Here is a 19,263-nt window from a genome sequence, read left to right on the forward strand (position 1 = left end):
AGCATTTGATATAAATGTGTGGTCAGAAATTGGGTTTTGCATTGATGTGTCATATTAAGGGGAAGAAAAGAAAATAGATGCAGCTGTTTCTAACCCCATAAAATGTTACCAAAGGATAGGGTGTGCTACAAATCCAAGTTCCCTTCTCCTGTATCTCTAAATATTGACACTAAAGAAAATTCTTACCCACATGCATCCACACTTTACCAGCTGACCCTGTCCTTACAGTGACTCAGTGAAAACTTCCAAGGCCAAGCCCCACATTCTCCCTCTGTTCATTGCTGCCACTGACACAGTCATTTCGGTTTTGATGCTCTTTGAAAACTCACTCTGGATTTCCATAGTTAGAACTATCTTACTAAGAAAGTGTCCACATCATTTCAGACCATTTCAAATAACTAACTCAGAAGCATTCTTCAGTTTCTGTTGGCTTTTTGAAGTGAACATCTTATCAAGAGTTAATCTATAACATGATCTAGGCCTCTGTTCTTTGTTTATTTTCAACTTTATTTTCAAGAGTAAAGCCCAAAATATTTTTAGGTAAAGCATCCTCCATGCATAAACTGTTTAAAAAAAATATTCTGTTCCTCACTTGGCTCTTAAAACATTACACACACATGTAAAGTGAAAGATATCAGAGCAAATAATCAAGTTTCTAACCCTGGAAAAAGTAGTAGAGCATTCTATAGTACACTGTGGAAATCAGTTTATCCATTTATACTACACAAACTGGCCAAGCAATGTCACTTTCACAAATAAATAATGGCCAATTTTCAATGACTACCAAAACAGGTTTTCCCAAATGATTAATACAGCTCCACAGAAAACCACTATCCTCGTGGCTAGGAGGATAAATAAGTATTTACTGACAAAGATTGGCTTACCCATCTTGAGAAGAACGTAATAATGCCTTTCAGTCTTTCAAGAAAGGCTTATATCCAATTGTAAAACTTACACATGACAGAATACCAATGCAGACACGCAAAAATAAAAAAAAAATATTTTCATAAGTTCTAAATAGGCAGCAAAGTTTACCAAGAGAGAGCTCAGTTGTTATACAGATGTCTGAGTTCATTTTAACTGAGGTGCAAGTGAGCAGATATATCTCAGGTGCAATTTTTAGAGAAAAAAACCAAACTTGACAGCTTCACATAATGTCTATTTACTGCTGGTCACAGGTTGCACAGGCAGGGAGGATTCACTAGTTATTAAGTTGCCACATAAAGCTTTTAGGTTACCTGTATTTAAGATCGATAGACAACTTCATAGAGAGAGAAAAACATTTACAGTTTCACTGAAATAGTGATATTCGCACTAAACATACAAACCAAGTATTTTTGTAGGTTTGCTCTACACTATCAGATAGGGGGAAAATAGAAAAAAACCCAAGTATATTGTCATGGTGAAAGTTTACTAATGTTTTTTCAAAAACAAACGACTTTCTATTCCTTTACTGTTTAAAACCAGAACCACATTACATTGGCTTTGCAGGTGATGTCAACTCAGTCCTCTCTGCCTGGATAATTTTGAGATAAAGTAGCATTGTTTCTAAAGAAATACTTAAATACATAAAATAAGAGATAATATCTGAATTAAGAACGTGATTACCTGACTCTCTAGGAATTCAGAATAACTAAAACGCCAACCATCATTCAAAAGAAGCAACAAGCACAGAATTTTGAACGTGCCACAATTTTCATCACAAATTTAGCAGACTTTTCAACCTATTATATAACTGTGATTAGTACAGGCAGAATGATTCTAAACTGACAATAGGATTAAGGAGATGAGAAAGCAAACACTTTAAAAAAAAAAACTTTAAGTGTGGCAGTTAATCCACTTAAAGAGTTAAAAATTATCCGCTAGATATAGCGCTTTGTAAAGTGCATTAGCAACCACTTCTCATCTTTCCCTTGAACGGAATAGATGCAATTGAATTCCCTGTTCTAAAGTATTCATTAGAGTTGCACAGTTTCGTAAACGTTAAAGCAGTGCCATGCTATAGATGTGTTTGCATAATGATACTGCAATATCTCACTGAGGAAGGTTATTAGAGCACCCAACCTCATCTTTATGTTATCCTTCATCAGCTCCTTGTGTGGCTATGTTGACCTGTCACCTTAATTCCCATTTTTCCTTTCAAAAGCTCTATCTTTAACATAGAAATTGCTCTTTGTCAAACTCAAAAAAACAAATCCAGAACAAAACACAGGAGTACATTTTGTATATAACCACTAAGTGCACAAGTCACGCTGGATCATTAAAGCTGATCTATAAATGCCATTCCCAAAACAGACCCAGAATACAGAACTACCAAGATCGTACATTTTAGTTACAGCATGCAAATTACTGAAATTTAAACACATCATATTTATCTGATGCAAATTTTAATTGCAGACATATGAATCCCTCCCACATGCATGGATAATGTAGGGCGCATGCAAGGATCTGTTATTATGCACTCCCAAGCTGGAAGTCAGAAATGGTTTATACTACACTACACAAGAAAAAAAACCTACAGAAGGTTTTATATCCTGAAAATACTGGACCTCTCTTCTTTCAGCAGTAACAGGAAAATAAATGTTCTCGAATAAAAATAAGCTTTAAATCTATTTTATCTATTCTTTAGAAACAAAAAGAAATACCGTATAACATCTTTCAGGCATTTGTGAATGCAGAAATAAAGTTAGAGACTTTCAGGGAAGTCAATATGCAAAGAAACTATTGTAGTGGAAGTTGGAAGAAATGCCCCTCTTTGTAGGCACAAGAATATTTTTCCTCCTGAAGTTTCAACAGAAGTAACAGAATAAACAGTATTAATCATTTTTGCATGATAACATATTTCTGTCTTGGCTCTACATACTTACTAGATGACTCTGTAATGGTGGATTCAGTTATAAAATAGAGTAGAATACAAAGATGATTCCAAAATACCAGTTAAAAAAAATGTGTTATTATCCAGTTATTTGACATTACAGCAGAGAGGGGGTACCAAATAGTAAATGCTTTCAGAAGAGAGAGGGGGGCGAAATACTTAAAAAAAAAAATCCTCTAAGCAAAAACGAAATGAAACTAAAAAAAAAAAATTAAAAATTTACTAGAAATGGGTATTGTTGTGCTGATACCCAAACATTTTTTTTAAACCCAGTCCAATATACTTCAATGACAGAAGTATTCTGCACAGATATATCCTTATAAATCATCTTTTTCCTGGTGAAGCAAAAATCAGCTTGGCTTTAATCAGCAGCACGTTTCAACACAGCCTTAAAATTCCTGTCTTCAAAGAAGGCTTAAACAAAATTGCCATTGGGCACATTTACATTAGAAGTATAATTTATGCCTGCAAGTGAATAAAGAGCAGTCCTTTATGGCTGAAACTCTGCTACAGTATCCACGAGAAACGCAGACAGTACCGTGTTAAATATCTATAAACAGCACCAATGGAGACACTGCAAAAAAAATAAAATAAACCAACACCAAAACACCAAAAGATATGCAAAGGCTTGATGCTCTGTTAAAACATATTTTCTACTCACTCTCACATTGTTAAGTGCAGGCACAACACTCGCTCCACAGGGTGGGAGACATTTATACAGTCTATTCACACAAAAAATACCTCCCCGACTGCAAATCCCCCAAACGATGCTGACAAAGCAAGCACTGCAAGGAAAAGAAAAAGTTAAGCAAACTTACCTGCTGTAAGTACATAAAAGTCAAGGCACAGGAGAGCTGGGGACACATGCCCACATTCGGCAGTGCCACGCAGGTTGCACCCGTAAGGGGATGCTGCATGGTGTTGCTCTGAAGTCTACGTAGAACAAGTGAGGGGGCTTGCATGCAAGCACGTTTGCCCTATCTTGTCACTACGGGTTGGTTTTTTTTTTTCCCTTTTGATGATTTAAATAAGAAACGGTGTTTCTCGAATGCCTCTCCTCTCCCCAGCGCCAAACCCCTACATTCGTTTGTCAGCTAAGGCAACTTGGTAGGTTTAAACTACGAATTTTTAACAGAGAGGAAAAAAAGAAGACACAGCCTGCAGCCTATTGATGAGCAAATGGAACTTCCTCAATGACAGAGAGCTGAAGCTTGTCTCACAACAGTAGCTGCTGACTAGGAGAGAGAGAGAGACTCAGTGAGGCTCAGTCGGCTGGTACTGATGCTGCACAGCTTCTCATTTGTCAAATGGGTCCTAGGGCAGGGTCTTTACCACTCACCAAAATTCAAATACTGCATTTTAAAAATCCCTGGAGAGGATAGGAAAGGAGAGAAAGTGAGCGTGCTGCATCACAGGCATCCATGAGATCTGGGCAATTAGTGTCATTGCCCAGCTGGGACTGAATGCCTGTTATGATTCTGCATGCACACAGACACACTCACACACTTCCCCCCCCTCCCAGGACTCACACCTGACTGGAAAAGGGCTTTCCCCTTCTAAGAACAGAAGTATGAAGCACAAAGTAGGAAAGGGAAAGAATCTTGGCTAGCCAGGAAGATTCCAGCAAATACACAGTGCTATCAGCAAATGATTTTTTAAATTACAAATTAATTTTATATCTACATTTCATTCGCTATCCAGTTTCCCAGAGAAGCCTATAAAAGCATTACAATGAAACTGAGCAGGAGCTGTGTAACCACTGCAGCAGAAACACTGGGAATGAAACAGAATTCTGTGGCATACTGTGTCTACTTTACTGGGGGAGGGGAGCACACTTGGATAGACTCAATCTTAAAATTGGTCTAAAGCCCATCTCATCTAAAATTACAAATTTATTTGACAGCTAGTCAATCTATTATCAAGGACTGCCCTATCAGGTTACATGGAAAAATTACATTTGCAATTTTCAGAATTTAGTGTTTACTTTCTTCTTTGAGAACGATACCTCAAAATTAGTATTCCACTCTTGCCAGGTTTTTATTCACCCCCCCCCCTTTATTTTATGGAGTAATAATTATTCATTAGGAGATCTAGTTAGTCTTTATGTAATAAAGTAGGATGTGACCTGCAAATCAAATAATTTATACTACAGCTTGTCCTTGAGGTCCTATATTACAGGGCTTTTTTTTCATGAGATACAACTCAAGTATAACAGAAAATATTACTATTTTTAATTAGAATTTGACAAATGAATTAAATATTAATTCATCAGGAAAGAAGGTCAAACCTCAAAGAACCACCTGAGGTTTCGAAGGGGTTCCTTTTAAAAGGACTCTGCAGAAGATTTGAAAATAGCCTATTTTATAGGATATCTAATTCCCACAAAAACACATCTGAGATCTAGAGTTTAATGCTAACAACAATAAACAAATAACCCACATACAAGAGAAGTCTATTTCATCAACAGCATAACTGGTTTGATATAAGATCTACCCTTAAAAACAAATAATAATCCTCGCTTAACTGGAAACAGAATCAAAACACGTCACTGCAACTCAGGTGCTACATTAAAAAAAAATAATTTCTTTTTCATTCTACATGTGCACACACATACCTGCACCCACACAAGCCTCAGAGACTGATTTAGATCCACTAAGTCTTCTTCATGCAAAACTGAAAATTTTCCAGCAGAATCAGTTATTATGTAATTTTCTTTCTCAAAAGCAGTCAATGCAACAAAAGCAATGCATTCATAACTCGGGAATCAACACCAAAAGAGTCATGCACAAACTTACAATACAGAAATTGGGTTTGGCTTAGGACACATCCATGCTTTTGCAGTTTATCACGGACTCATCTACTAGAACAGCCCAGATTATTTAATCACCAAAAAAAAAAGAAAAAAAACCACCAAAAAAACCAAACAAAAACCCCAAACCACCAAACAAAAAACCCCTCATGCCACAGAGCAAGAGCGAGTGAGGAGGAGGAGAAATGAACCCTCTCTGTGCCCTTTCTCCTTTTTTCATTCTTTCTCTGTGCCTTAAGCAGTCTCCTGTTCTGACAGGAGTATGTCATGCTTTTCTTCATTCTTTTTATTTTTTTTTCTAGCACAGAAAGGCTGTTATTCTGCAAATGCCCTAAGCTGAGAGAAGTTCCCCCTCAGTTCAGTTTCATATGAAATACCATAAATAATACATGCTACTTTAATGAGACCTTATCAGCATGTTTAATGAAAAACAAATACGTTATGTAAGGTAACCAACTCCTTTTACATTATGTCAAAATCAAAGGCAGCATGCTTCCTAGCCAAACAGTTTGGAACTATATAAGTCTATCCAATTTCCCAAAGTGAAGTTCTGGAACATGGTGATGGTCAAGCAAAGCTTCTTCTGTCTATTGCACTATTTTACAGCTAAAAGGACATCCATAAAACAGATTAAATTCTTAAAGGCAGTGTGTTGAACAATTACTTCAAGAGAATTTAGCACTGGCAGTGTAGCTAACAGTAATTGTAAAAGTGAATTTTTCACCAGCCTTTTATCCTTTATTTTCACCCAATTTGAAGTCAGAAAAATATGACCCACAAATAGTGTGTATTCCTTACATTTACATAATTATATTATTAAAACGACAGCAGTATCTAAACTATCCAAATCATCTGTACACAGAGAAACAATAAACATACATAATTCAGTAGTGTAAGAGACCTAAAAAAGAAACATAATTCTTTAGCCTGATATACACTGCTTCAAGAAATGCAGGGAAAAGTCATTACCAATTTTCATCCCTTCCAAGGATAACTTGTCATTATGTCTAAAAAGAAAAAAGGTAACAAAATGTGTTTTATTTTTATAAATACAAAATCAATGTCTCTTCTTTAAAGCCATTTCCTTGTTTACACACACTTTTGTCCCTAACCCAGCCCATTAATCACCCCCACAGTCCCAGTTATGGCTATATATACCCTAAGTGCCACCACAGCTGTGCCAAAGGGACACGAATGCCTGTACACAGCCTGACCTTCCATCCCCCTGCACAGGGACAGCGTCCCTGTAACAGCAGCATGCAATGCCACAGAACAGCACAGACCCCAGCAACACCTCATCTGCAAATTATTAACAACTCGATTTTTCCTTTATTCTACTGCAGCCAGTGAGTGCAATTGCAAAGGCCACTTCCCCTACAGCACATGACATTTCCCAGCTGCCTCAGTTCAGCCCTGTTGGGTCAGGAACTGAACTCACCCCACGCTCAGCGGCTGATATTATCAAGTACCTATCAATTAACAACAAATACCAACATTTTACATAAAACAAAGAGGCCAGTCATCTACACTGCCCACATCAGCCTCTGTGGGAGTTCCTAGAAACATTCTAGTAGATAAAACCTTCTGCCACACTAATAACGGATCCATCTGAGATCCAATGCCTACTACACCGCCATGGGAGTCAACACTCCCTCCTCCAGCCTCTTTGGGTTGTCCATGTCGTGGCTTATGGCACAGGTAGAGAACTTGCAGACAGACACCTTCTCCCCGCACGCATTGAGAATACCCTTTCAAAAATGCCAACAGCAAAGCCTGGATCAATCCTGAATATGCCAATGAAAACACAAAAGCAAAGAAGCTCTGAAACAAAGCAAGAAGGACCAGCAGTGCTTCTCACACAGCTGACTTACAAATCCAAACCCACTTATATTTGCAATGCATCTGTTTATTTAACGTAACGCGTTCCATTTAAAATCAACCACTCCGTTTGCTGTGACCTGGTAGTCAACTTAAAACTTATGTCCAAATTTTGAGTTTCCAGACCTTTGACATAGAAGTTAACCTTTGGAATTACCACAGCAGACTATCTAATAGTCAAACCATTTCCATCAAGTAAAAGAAGGCTCAAACACATCACCTGCAACACCACACACCATTTTACACTTCAAGCTCATCTCAGTAGTAGGCTACATTAAGAAGTTCACACAAAGGATCTATGCAGTATTCCAAGTATCGTATGCCTCCAGACATCAAGCGTTAGAAAAAATTAATTATGACTGCATATTAAACGCTCCATGTGAAGAATGTATCTTCTTCTCTACTTTATAAAGTGGTTGATGCGGTACAAAAAGAATTCAGGCAAGTGGCAGACAATCTAATAGTAGAGCAGCCCTTTCTCTAAACCCTCCTTATCTAACACCATGTGAAAAAAATAATTCCCAGGACTTAAAACCAGGAAAACCAGCACATTATAAAATCGAATACATCAGTAACGTATTTTGATAAATTACTATCAATTATCAATATCTCTGCCTGTATTTCACATAGTATTCTATTTTCTGTAGATATACTAAGTCTTTTTAAAATAAAGCGGGGAAACATGACAGATTTTTTTTAATACTGTTTTGTCAAAAATATTAAATCAAAGGGTTTCCCTGTATTCTTGTAAACTAAAAGGCAACGTCTCATCCTTCCAGTGGTATTTTCTTGTCATGACTATCCCTGTTTCTAATATCAGGTATATGTTAAGACTGCTCTTCTTTACTAGGTTTTTGCACAAAGATCAGAACATTACAGAGGCTCATGCTTACCTCAGGCAAGTAAGAATCACTAATTTTCTGTTTCTATTAAGCACGGTGTTACATCCATTGACTTCTCCAGTACTTCATACCCAGTATCTCCAAAGCCCCTGTAGCACGGAGTTAACCTCTTCAGCACCACCCAACACACGTTTCACAAGCAATCAGCATTAACTCTAGATTTTTCACAACAGAAGCAGCCAGGAGCCTTTATTCCCACCAACGTGCTCGAGGCAGGGGAAGTGAACAAGATAAATAAAATGTTCAGCCTTTACAGAGTTAGGGGCAGCGCCAAGCAGAACGTGTGCGCTCGTCAGCAGGGTGATCTCCCTGCTCTGGGGACATTCTGTAGGGAGCCTGCGGGCAGGGAAACGAGCGCGCTTTAAGCCCTGGAGGCAGCTCGGGTGCGCGGAGCGGGTCCCGCAGCGGGGCCGGGCCGGGAGCGCTCCCGCTCCGCCGTTCCGGGCGCTCCATCTAGCGGAGACACGGCTCATTCCAGGGCACACGGCTCTCCTTCCAGCGCCCGGACACAGCCTGCCGCTCCGCACCTGCGGGGAACTCGCCGGCGTTCCCTGGGGACACCGCTGCCTCCACAGCGGGAGCCTGCGGCTGCCCCAGCAGCGCGACCCCGAGCGCCGCCAGCTCCTTCGGGATCGCCATCGCCCCGCTCTCCTCGCTGCGCTCCCGTCAGCTGCTTACGCCACATCGGCACCGAGACTCGGCGGGCACACTTTGGAAAGGCAGCGTGGCTGATGCCTGAAGGGGCAAAAGGTCTGGGGAAGCGCAGCTCAGCCCGTGGCACAGGAACCATGGCCACGACAAAGGAAGGGCCGCGCTGGGCAGAGCAGGAGGCAGTGGGTGCAGCAGCCCTGATTTAGGAAAGTTTAAGGTGATGTGCCATTCCATGGTCAGGGGGAAAAAAAAAAAAAAAAAAAATTAAAAATACCCAAATAGCTTTATCTAAACTGTTACCTCTAAACTCGGGAAGCAGGGACATAGGCAGACCCAAAAAGATGAAAAGGAAATTGGTGCAGCAAAAATCCTCTGGCAATCCCACTCTCACCGCCCTGAGCACAAGGCAATGCAGACACTACAACATTTCCTTTTGAGAAGCACAGGGTGCTCACACCCCCCATGCATTACTGTCACAACACCAAATCAACTTTTACAAACAGGTACTTATAGAGATTCTTTAGGTCTGACACACTGGTACAAGCCTGCATCAGAAAAGAACCCCTTGAACACAGGTGTCCAGTTTAATAATTACCATTTAGGTTATTCTTCATATCACAATCTTACAAAGATGACAGGTGTGTCATGTGTAGCCTTGCCCTATAAGGTTTTTCCACAAGTCCAGATAAAAAGACATGACAATATGATCCTTAGAAAATGAACTTTGGATGAAATTTAAAAACTCAGGATTTTTTTTTAAAGTAATCTAAACAATTAAGGAATATTAACCACAGAAAACTGTGTACACCTTGTTAAGCTTCAGTCCATCAAATGGAAGGGCTACAAACTACTCAGAAAAGAAGTATACAGGTGGACCTGAAGTGACAAAGCCTACTTTTCACTACTGCCACTTGTGGCAGTTTGTCAAGTATCAGACAGGAGAAAGAGAGCATTTGACAATAAGGACAGACTGCACATGTTTCACTTAGATTTGTTTTCATACAAAATTGTGTTTTCTTATTTTATATACACACAAGTTACTTGCAGCACTACACTCGATTTTGTTCACGTATACAACACTTACTTTAAATTAAAATTTTCACACTAACTCATTAATCCACAAAAGTTTGCCCCACTTTTTTTTTTGTTCCTTAGTTTTTATCACCATATCTCACACTTTGCTGCTGTTATAAATTCACAAGGAAAGAATTTAACTTGGAGAGCAAAATAAGCTGCAGGAGCACCTAAATTTAGAGCTTGTTTCCATGTGACAGCAATAAAAGTCAAAATAACCAAAGTACCATCAAATGTAATTGTAAGAATACATAGTAGGACAGCACAAACACATCTTGATCAAGAAGGTTTTTTATGAAATATTATTAATCTCTTAAAAATTAAAAGGATGTCAAATCTCAGAAGGAGAATAAGTGATAGATTAATTATGCTATTATGTAAAGGTTGCATTTTTTTTTCTGTAGGAATTAAATTAACTGGACATCAGCACAATTTCCTTCTACAGTGAAATCACTTCTTTTATTATTCTGTCTACATCTGGCCATCCCTCATATATTCTGACTGAATCTAGATCCACCATACTTGGCTCTCAATGCTGGACTCATTTTAATGTAAAACAGCTAAATATTAACATGCTTACGTATGGAACCAAGAAATCCTCCTTATCTCTGCTTCTCCTGTCCTTTGCTTACAGCCTGCCCACTCCCCAGAGTGCAGGATCCCTCCAGTGCAGCAAAGGATTCCTGTGCAGCTCCCTCGAGGACTTTGTTTATCATCACCGACCAGCAAAACTCAAAACACTCCTCATCATTCTGGCCCTACCCCATAACATGGGCTAAGTCACTTGCAAATTTAGCTCAATGACTTCTTCATCTCTAGTTCTTTCTTTTGGCTTTCAATCTGAATTTTAACTGAAACTTCAAATTGTTATGACCAAGCCTGACAGGTTCTAGTTAAATACCAAGCTTCACCCAAAGAGATAAAGATATGACTCAGGAGAGCTAAAATTGAGAGGTTTTCAGCTTTATGCTCCAGTTTATACTGAAGCACTACCATGGCTAAGGTAAGCAGCTATACACTCTCCAAAATCCCATTCCAGAAGAAAGATATCTGATGCCATGACCCAATCTCACTCCTGTGCCAGAATCTAGGCAGAGAAGGTTGGTTTGGTTCTATATATATTTTTTTTTTTTAGACAGGAATTTTGGCTCTCTCCAACCCTTGCAGAATGACAAGCTTTGGCATGGAAGGAGTTTTGCATATTAAACTGATACAAAGCTGCCTACAAAGGCTTGTTTAGTTTGAGATAGAGACAGAAGTACCATGTGAGAAAGTTCAATTTTATATACAGAGTAAATATTGTCTCCTTTCTTTTTATTCCAGTTTATTCACCAATTTTGAACGAAGCAGTTGCTTTTTTTTTTCCTAACTTCAATTTCCCCTCAATCCTCCAGGGATCCTGTCCTTTCCATACTGCATTTCCCATTGTTTCATTAGTGTAACCTCTCTCTGTTCACGAGTCCAGCATCAGCTCTCTCCTCTCTTCACACTCTAATTGGCCTTTTTTTTCATCTTTTCCTACTTCAATTGATAAGGTGTCACACTCCACACTACTGAGTCTTCCTTTTCCTCAGCTACTAACTAGAGTCTGAAAATTCATTTACAGTATTTTCTCGAAGCTGCTTGCTTTCATCAACACTAATCAACTCTCCCTTGTTATGGTGGCCATCCTTGTCCTCTCCTACTTGTAAACCCTTCCTCTCTAGCCTTTCTTAATGCAACAAAATTCACACCAGAAACACTGAATTCCCTCTTCTTTTCCCCTCTGCTGTTTTTTTGGCACTATCACCACATCTGCTTTCAGCATAAAGCTCAAGTTTCTCATCCTCCAGGGTTCAGACCATCCAAGACTCAGCATTAAAATCTACTCTTGTTGGACATTTACACACCGATTACCTGATATTCCTTAGTTTCTCTAAGACCCTTCTCAATAATCAACATCCCAAAGCTATGACCAGACTCCTCTACTCAAGCACTGAACAATGTTTCACTTTGGATGGGGCCTTCACCTCCCCTGCAAAGTGATTTCCAGGAAATAAAGCATGTGCACAACAGAATGTACAAAATGTTGTGCTCAGTGTTTTGTACCAGAAATAGGCTGGACACACTCGAGAGAAGCAGGTTTGCTACAGCTGCTCCTCAGCATGGGCACCAGCAGAACAAGCAGCAGTTGCACACAGGCCAACTTCCCTCTGACTTCCAAGAATCTCCCAGTCATGACAAGCAGAAACACCCTCATAAACAGAAAGAAAGGCTTAAACCTTGTTTATTCCAACTATGCTTATGCCAGCTGTAAAAGGATTTTCGTGTAGGGTTCTTTAAAAGAGAGGATCTTTGCCTCAAATTCTAAGTAACAAAACCTCAGAGAGACCAGTTCCCCTTTTTCACTCAATACTCACAAAAACTCTCCTCCCCACAAATCTATTCATATTCATGTACTTTGAAGGGAAGAAAAAAATAGCAAAATTTGCTTTGGAATGTTTTTTATGCACACAAATAACACTTCCCCTTTGCTGTTCTTGGAATATAGTACCCCTATTGAAACTAGTTCTCCTGCTAAGAGACTGTGGTTGTATCTGTTCCTTTAAGACCTAGAGCTTGTTCAGGAAATTTAAAATCATTTCAAGATAAAATTTAGCAACATCAAATTTTTAACACTATAATTAAACACAAAATTACTACAAGTATTTGAATTAAAGAAACTGTCACAGAAAATTGAAAATAAATTACTCTTCAAATTGAACTTATTTTTTGTGCATCTAAATTGGTTTTGAAGTTTCTAACTTGTATATATGGAGTGACTCTCAAATTAAAATATAAATCTGAAAGAAACAAAGCAAAGTCATTTGGCTTTGACTTAATTCTGACCATATAAAAATTGAGACTGGACCCTCTCATAGCTGTTATGTTTGTGAGGAAATTACCCCTTGCTTTGTCATAGCTCAATACAATATTCATACACCATGATTTATTTTAATAGAAATAGTATTATTTATTCATTAAAACTACATAGAATAATACCAAAACGTAAAAAAAAAAAAAAACAAAACCCAAAAACCTAAAAGGGTATTTTAAACAGTTGCTTTTATGTGAATATGGTCTTTTTTGCAAACCTAAACGATACATGGAATTCAGCTCTTGGAGTCAGAGAATATCAGTGAGGTCAGAGAACACATATTTATAAAGTGCCTGAACATATGGTGCTAAACGCATTCTCAAACACAATATGAAATCCTGCAGCCTGTTGTCTTGGGGCTTGCAGTCCTGTCCAGAATGGTGTCTAATTGCTCTTACACACAGAGAACCCATTTTGGCCTAACTTAACTCTCCAACCCAATATTTTGTAGCTTCAGCCCACCAAACCTAAGTTGTCTTCTGTGAAAGGCTTCTCCATGGACATCCTGAGAGCACAACAGGAGCAGAAACATTACTCATATTAGCCCAAACAGGTAAGTTACAGCCAGCCAGGATAAGCATGTGCCCTTCTCTTCAGCCAGACCCTGGCCATGTTTCTACAAATAGTCAGTAGATCCCCAAAACTTACACTCGATTTCTGCCCAAAAAATGCAGAAAAAATACATCAAACAGATGAATTTATTCATTAGCAAATACAGTATTCAAATTAAGGGACAGCAAATACAGTATTCAAATTCAAATACAGTATTCAAATTACTTGACAAGCTTCAAGTAACATGCTTTTGTAATGGTTGTTTAAAGCAATACAAAGCCAAGACTTTAAAAGTAACTTACTTTCCTAAAGTTCAGCTTCTATATCCATAAAACACATTGAATAAAGAGCACAATTCTGTACAAGTCCTGTGCATTGTTACAGAAATAAATTCAACATTTAAAATCAGGTAAATTGCAATTGCAGAATTATTCACATCAAACACCAACATACCTGTTGTTCCTTGCAACTGAACTCAGCAGACCACAAGTTCTAACTCTGCCAAACCTTTATATCAGCTCTGACCCACCAGGGCTGCCTCAGCAATGACCCCACAGATCCTCCCACTGCAGGTGCCAGCTGTGATGGAGATTGCTCTGCTGGAGGACACTGATTGGGATCAACTGGGAATTTCAACCAGGGCACCCAACTGCCATCAGGTGCCTCCATCAGGCCTCAGTCAGCACAAGCCACCCCAACTACGCACAAAGGGTTGCACATCTCATTTAGTGCCACCCTCTTACCTGAAAGGGAACCCCAAAGCCACAGACCTTTCCTCCCTGTGCACATAAATTCCTTCCTGCTCCAGAGACAATCTCAACCCTTATTAAGTTGTAGCACAGACTTTACTGTATCAGCTACATTATGTGCATTATAGAAGCAGTTTTACTATTGCATCTTGAATTCTTACAGTATTATTGGTACCACAACTACATTCCCTAATTCTGATAAAAAACATTGCTGGGGTGTTGCAATTTTACCTATCAACAAAAAGCTAAAACATCAAATCTTGGAACTGTCTTCACTGGAATAACAGTTAGGAGCAAAATTAAATGCAAGGACTCACCAGTAATCTCCAGACAGGGCAACTTCAGGATCCCACAGATAAACTAAACAGCAGAAAAACGAAAGCCAGCCTAACTAAACCCAGCAGCTAGACTACAACTAACAAATAGTAAGATATCTGTAGTATTGTTTCATCCTCCATTTACCATGAGACTGGTGGAAGCCTGAACACTTGGTGAGTGCAGTCCTGGGCTCTCTGAACACAAAACACCTGCAGTGCTGCAGAGAAGGTAGCAGGAACATTTTTCTCAAGAATTTAGTGGTGCGTTTCAAGCTAAACTACATTGTAATTTCATCACTGTATCTAATTTTATCATTTCTACAATAAAATAATACTACAAGAAGGGCAATGGCAGGACTGGATAATCACTTACAGCTGATACACACCACTGATCCTCAAAGAAATTATATTGACACAAAGCTAAGGTGTGCTTTCATGTGCTCGTCGCTCTTACTTCAATATTTCAGAACCTATTGATGAAAAGTCAGCATGATTTTCAAGACTGAAATAATATGGAAAGAAACACATTTGAAACAAGCAAACTTTTAACAATCTTATTTACCTAAATCTTGCCAAAGTAATTCAATTGCCGTAAAATACTTAGTCAAGGAGCTAGACAGCCTTGCTGCATAATTCATCAGTCATTTTAATCCTGTTGATGAATATCAGGTTCTCTACAGAAATGCTTTTAAGCAATGCTTAAGAAAAATCATTGTTAGTTAGGGAATTATGAGATGTATTACTAACAGATAAAACAATACAGCAAAACCCACCCTATGGCCTCTGTAATGGCAAATGATATTCATAGAAAGAAAACTTATACCCCTGAAGTCATAGACAAACTGCAAATGTTAATACTTTACACAGAAATCTGAGTTAATAGGTTCTCCCCAGCCTTTACCTTCACTGAAAAATACTAGACACGAAGAAGTATGTGCTCAGTTCTGAGGTTGCTCTAGATCTCAGTTGCTTGCAAGCTGAAAGCAAAAATTTGATCAACAAAATGGAGTTGTACGCAGTCCTAATTATTGGAGAAAATTTTAGTTTTTTACTGTTTTTACTTTTTCATATTACCCACCCCTAAATGATTTTATATATCAATAAAGGTAAATTAAATACTTGACTAAGACTGTGAACTAAATAACAAAGCCTACAAAACACCAGAACTAAGTTTGTCTGTGTAATGAGAATTTAAACATCCTGACTCTTATTCCATACAAGTTTCCCATACTTAGCTTGACTTTCCCTCAGTCAATTGAGAATATGCATAGGCAAAACAACACTGGAATGACTGAATCACAAAACAAGAAATCTTTGTTCTTTGTTTTCATTCATTCTTTTTTGTTCTCCAGCATTTATCCCTGCTCCTTCTACCTTCTGCAAAGCTTCAGTGCCAGCAGGAGGGAGCCAAAGGGAGAACAGGCTCCTCTGTGCCCCAGTGCCCTGCTCCCACTGGCCCCAAATCCCTGGCACCAACCCCTGTGCAGGCCAGAGAAACTGGAGTCCAATCCTGGGGACAGCCTGGATACAGCTCTGCCAGTGCTGGGGAATTGTGAGCCAGGGGCAGAGCAATCAGCTCTTCCTGCAGGACCTGCACACACAGCCCCATCTGTACTGGCATGGGAGAGATGCTCACAAGAGGCAAAATCATGAGGTTTCAACCATTAACTTCTGAGAGTTGTTCAACAGTTGTTGGTTAAACTTGAGCAGGTATTCAGACTGATTTTAAAGGGCGAAAGTCATGTTCATGAAAAAAGTCCCATCTTCCTCTGGCCACTCATTAAAGACTGCTAGAATCTCTTGAGAATACTACCTGTCATGCATTTTGAAAAGAAAGTACAGGGAAATGGCATAAACTCAATAATTTAATTCCAAAGAGTTTATATGTATCAATTTAACCTTGAGGATAGATCTCACATTTCTGGACACTACCTAAAAATGTGTTGCAAATCCCTCACTATTTGAGTGGTGTGAAAAACAGGCAGCTGCACTACTGCAGCTCACCTCTGGCCAGCTGTGGGTCTCACGGGCTGATGCCTCTCTCTTGCCAATGCTTATCACACCTCACTTATGTCCAAATGTGGATTCAGTGAGGAGCTATCACCTCATAAGGTGTGCCAGTGCTTAGTCACACAACATTTTAGTTGTGCTATCACTACCATGAGTTAATGCTGGTTTCCACATCTTATTAATCAAACTAAACCCAGCTTTATTTGAGTTATGTCCCATGTAATTTTAATTTATGTGCCAGTAACTGTCCACATCATATGCCTGGAGAAAAACAGTAGTTTAAATTAAGGAATTTCTGGGTTTCAGAAGAAAAAAAATTCAAGTGCTCAAGTCCTCAACCTTACACGTAATTTTTATGTAGCTTTATTGTTAAATAATGACTATGTGACTTTCTCAAAGTAAGTTTACAAACACAGGTTTCCTACTGGCAGTGAGGAAGCGCAATGCAGGGAATAATGGGCTTTTGTGGGGAATGAACATTTTAATTTATTATTGTCCTTATCTGTTGTTATTGTAAATGTAGTATTTGCCAATATAATTTAAATAACTGAGAGACACCATCTGAAAAATGAAAATTACAGATATATTTAACACAATGAATTTACTGATCCCAAGTAATCAAATGTGTGATTGGTTTAGTGCCACCCCCACATAAAAAGCTGATATGTACTCTGCAAACTTTCTTCACTGGAGGTTTAAAAAATTAAGTAGCACAAACATATTTTAGCAAGGTTTCCACACTTGCTACAACACAGACAGTTGTAGTGGGGACTGGAGAGGGATGAGGTCAGTGAGAGGAAGGAAAATGTGATTACCTAATTCCCATTATGATGCCAACTCTGACCTTTAGATTCCGTTTCAAATCCAGCTATCGTGTTACCAAAATAATATACTACAGGGTGGACACTGTTTTGCTAATATGATATGTAGATTCCTAATAGGAATTTTATCCTTACAACTAAATTGCAGTTATGCCAATGATGATATATTTTTATGTGCATGTGGCACAGTATTTCAGTACAGGCTACAGCATTTTTTTTCCCCTTGACATAGAAAGAGACTGGAGAAAAGAAATAATAAAAAATTCAAGCTGAACACCATGTCAGTGCTTGCAGCTTGAGTTGGTTTTGCACAGCTAATTCCAAATGGTCATCTTCCATTAATAGATTCTTACTAGTGAAAAAGTGTCAAAATCTTAAAACAATTCTTGAAGAGGGTATAAATGACACTCAGTCAAACAATACAGGAGCAAGATACACAGACCAAAATTTGATTTGATATTAATACTTAAGAAGCAGAAAAAACATTCCAACTGGCAACTGTGTGAGGCAAGCCACGCTGCCTTCATCGGAAATGGGAATTCTGAAAAAACAAAATGAGAGTTTCTTTCCAAAAGGAAGCTGTGAAATAGCGATTCCTGCAGCATGCTACGAAAAGCTGGGCCTTTCAACCCTTGGTCGTGATCACGAGAAGAAAAAAAGTGAGATGAGATACAAACTGACATTAATTGCTTGTGGAAGTCACTTTTTTAAGTTGCCTATTTTACTGTGAAACTGGAGGGACACAAGGAGCTGAGGAGAGGACAAAATAAACCATTTATAACTTGCTTAAAATTTGGTTTTAAGTGACTCTTTACAGAGGAATTACAAAAATATCCTTTATAAGGTAAAGGAGATAAAGTAACAGGTGAGTCCACTTGAGCCCAGCTGGAGGCAACCAAGAGAGGGTCACCTGGCCACACCTCAGGGGTAGCAGCACTAAAATTCACTCAGTGGTGATCACATCATGGAGGCTTCTGCTGTGAACAGCTGCTGTTTGTTATTGATACTTGCATTCAGAGACACTGGAGAGAAAAAGATCTGTTTGTCAATGACAGCTTCTGATAATGCTGCAAGGAAATCATAAGAAAAAATAGCAGTTATCTCCAGGTACAGATGATCTCAAAAATGTGATATCCTTCCATTAAATATGTAATCTTACTCTTTGCTTTCATCTTCAAGCAATACAAGGTTTCAAAACACTAGAAAATACACTCAAAGATAACTTATTCTTCCACTGAAATGTGGGCCCCTTGCATTCTCAAAAATTAACCCAATGATTAGTCATAATGCTCTGAAATGGTGAAAAAAAGCAAACAACAAACATCCTATTTCAAACAAATAGTTGTGAAGAAAATATTTTAATTATTCAGGCAGGACCTTGACTGGATTTACTGGGGATATTTACCTCCAAGAAAACATTCTAAGCCAGAACTGATTAAAAAGTGGGAGAATTCTTCACAAGCCAATACCCACACACTCACTATGTCATCTAAGTGTCCCACTTACTGAATTCCTGAAAGAATTCCTCATGTCAATGAATGTAAAGAGCAAAATGTTTTGTAAAGCAAGGTAACTGACTCTTAAACACAAAAGTTACAGAAGCATTAGAAATTTGGAGGTTATTTTCAGATTTTCTTTAGATGAATAAAATTTCAGAGCAAATTCCCTTGATACCTATAGATCAGAGAAGTGGATATACTAAGAACAGTAATCCAGTTGATAAAGGAAA

At 38.6% G+C, this 19,263-nt stretch overlaps 1 protein-coding gene across 24 annotated transcripts in view; it reads right to left on the minus strand.

The window, feature by feature from the left end:
* Positions 1-19,263, minus strand: part of RBFOX1 (RNA binding fox-1 homolog 1) — a 1,110,759-nt gene that overhangs the window by 259,620 nt on the left and 831,876 nt on the right. For 2 of the 24 annotated variants that reach the window (XM_042037795.1, XM_042037793.1), the window contains exon 1: positions 3,694-4,268. The exons of 20 other annotated variants lie outside the window; for them this stretch is intronic. Coding sequence is in view for 1 of the 4 variants with exons in the window: in XM_042037789.1 (XP_041893723.1) it covers positions 3,694-3,837 (144 nt within the window). In the remaining 3 variants the exon portion in view is untranslated. Of the gene's footprint in view, positions 1-3,693; positions 4,279-19,263 lie in introns of those variants that run through there. 2 more of the 24 variants (XM_042037804.1, XM_042037789.1) reach the window with 2 other exon arrangements.

Source organism: Corvus kubaryi, unplaced genomic scaffold (assembly GCF_017639235.1).
Source record: "Corvus kubaryi isolate FWS band 111438036 unplaced genomic scaffold, C.kubaryi_AGA036_p1.0 37387, whole genome shotgun sequence".
NCBI lineage: Eukaryota > Metazoa > Chordata > Aves > Passeriformes > Corvidae > Corvus > Corvus kubaryi.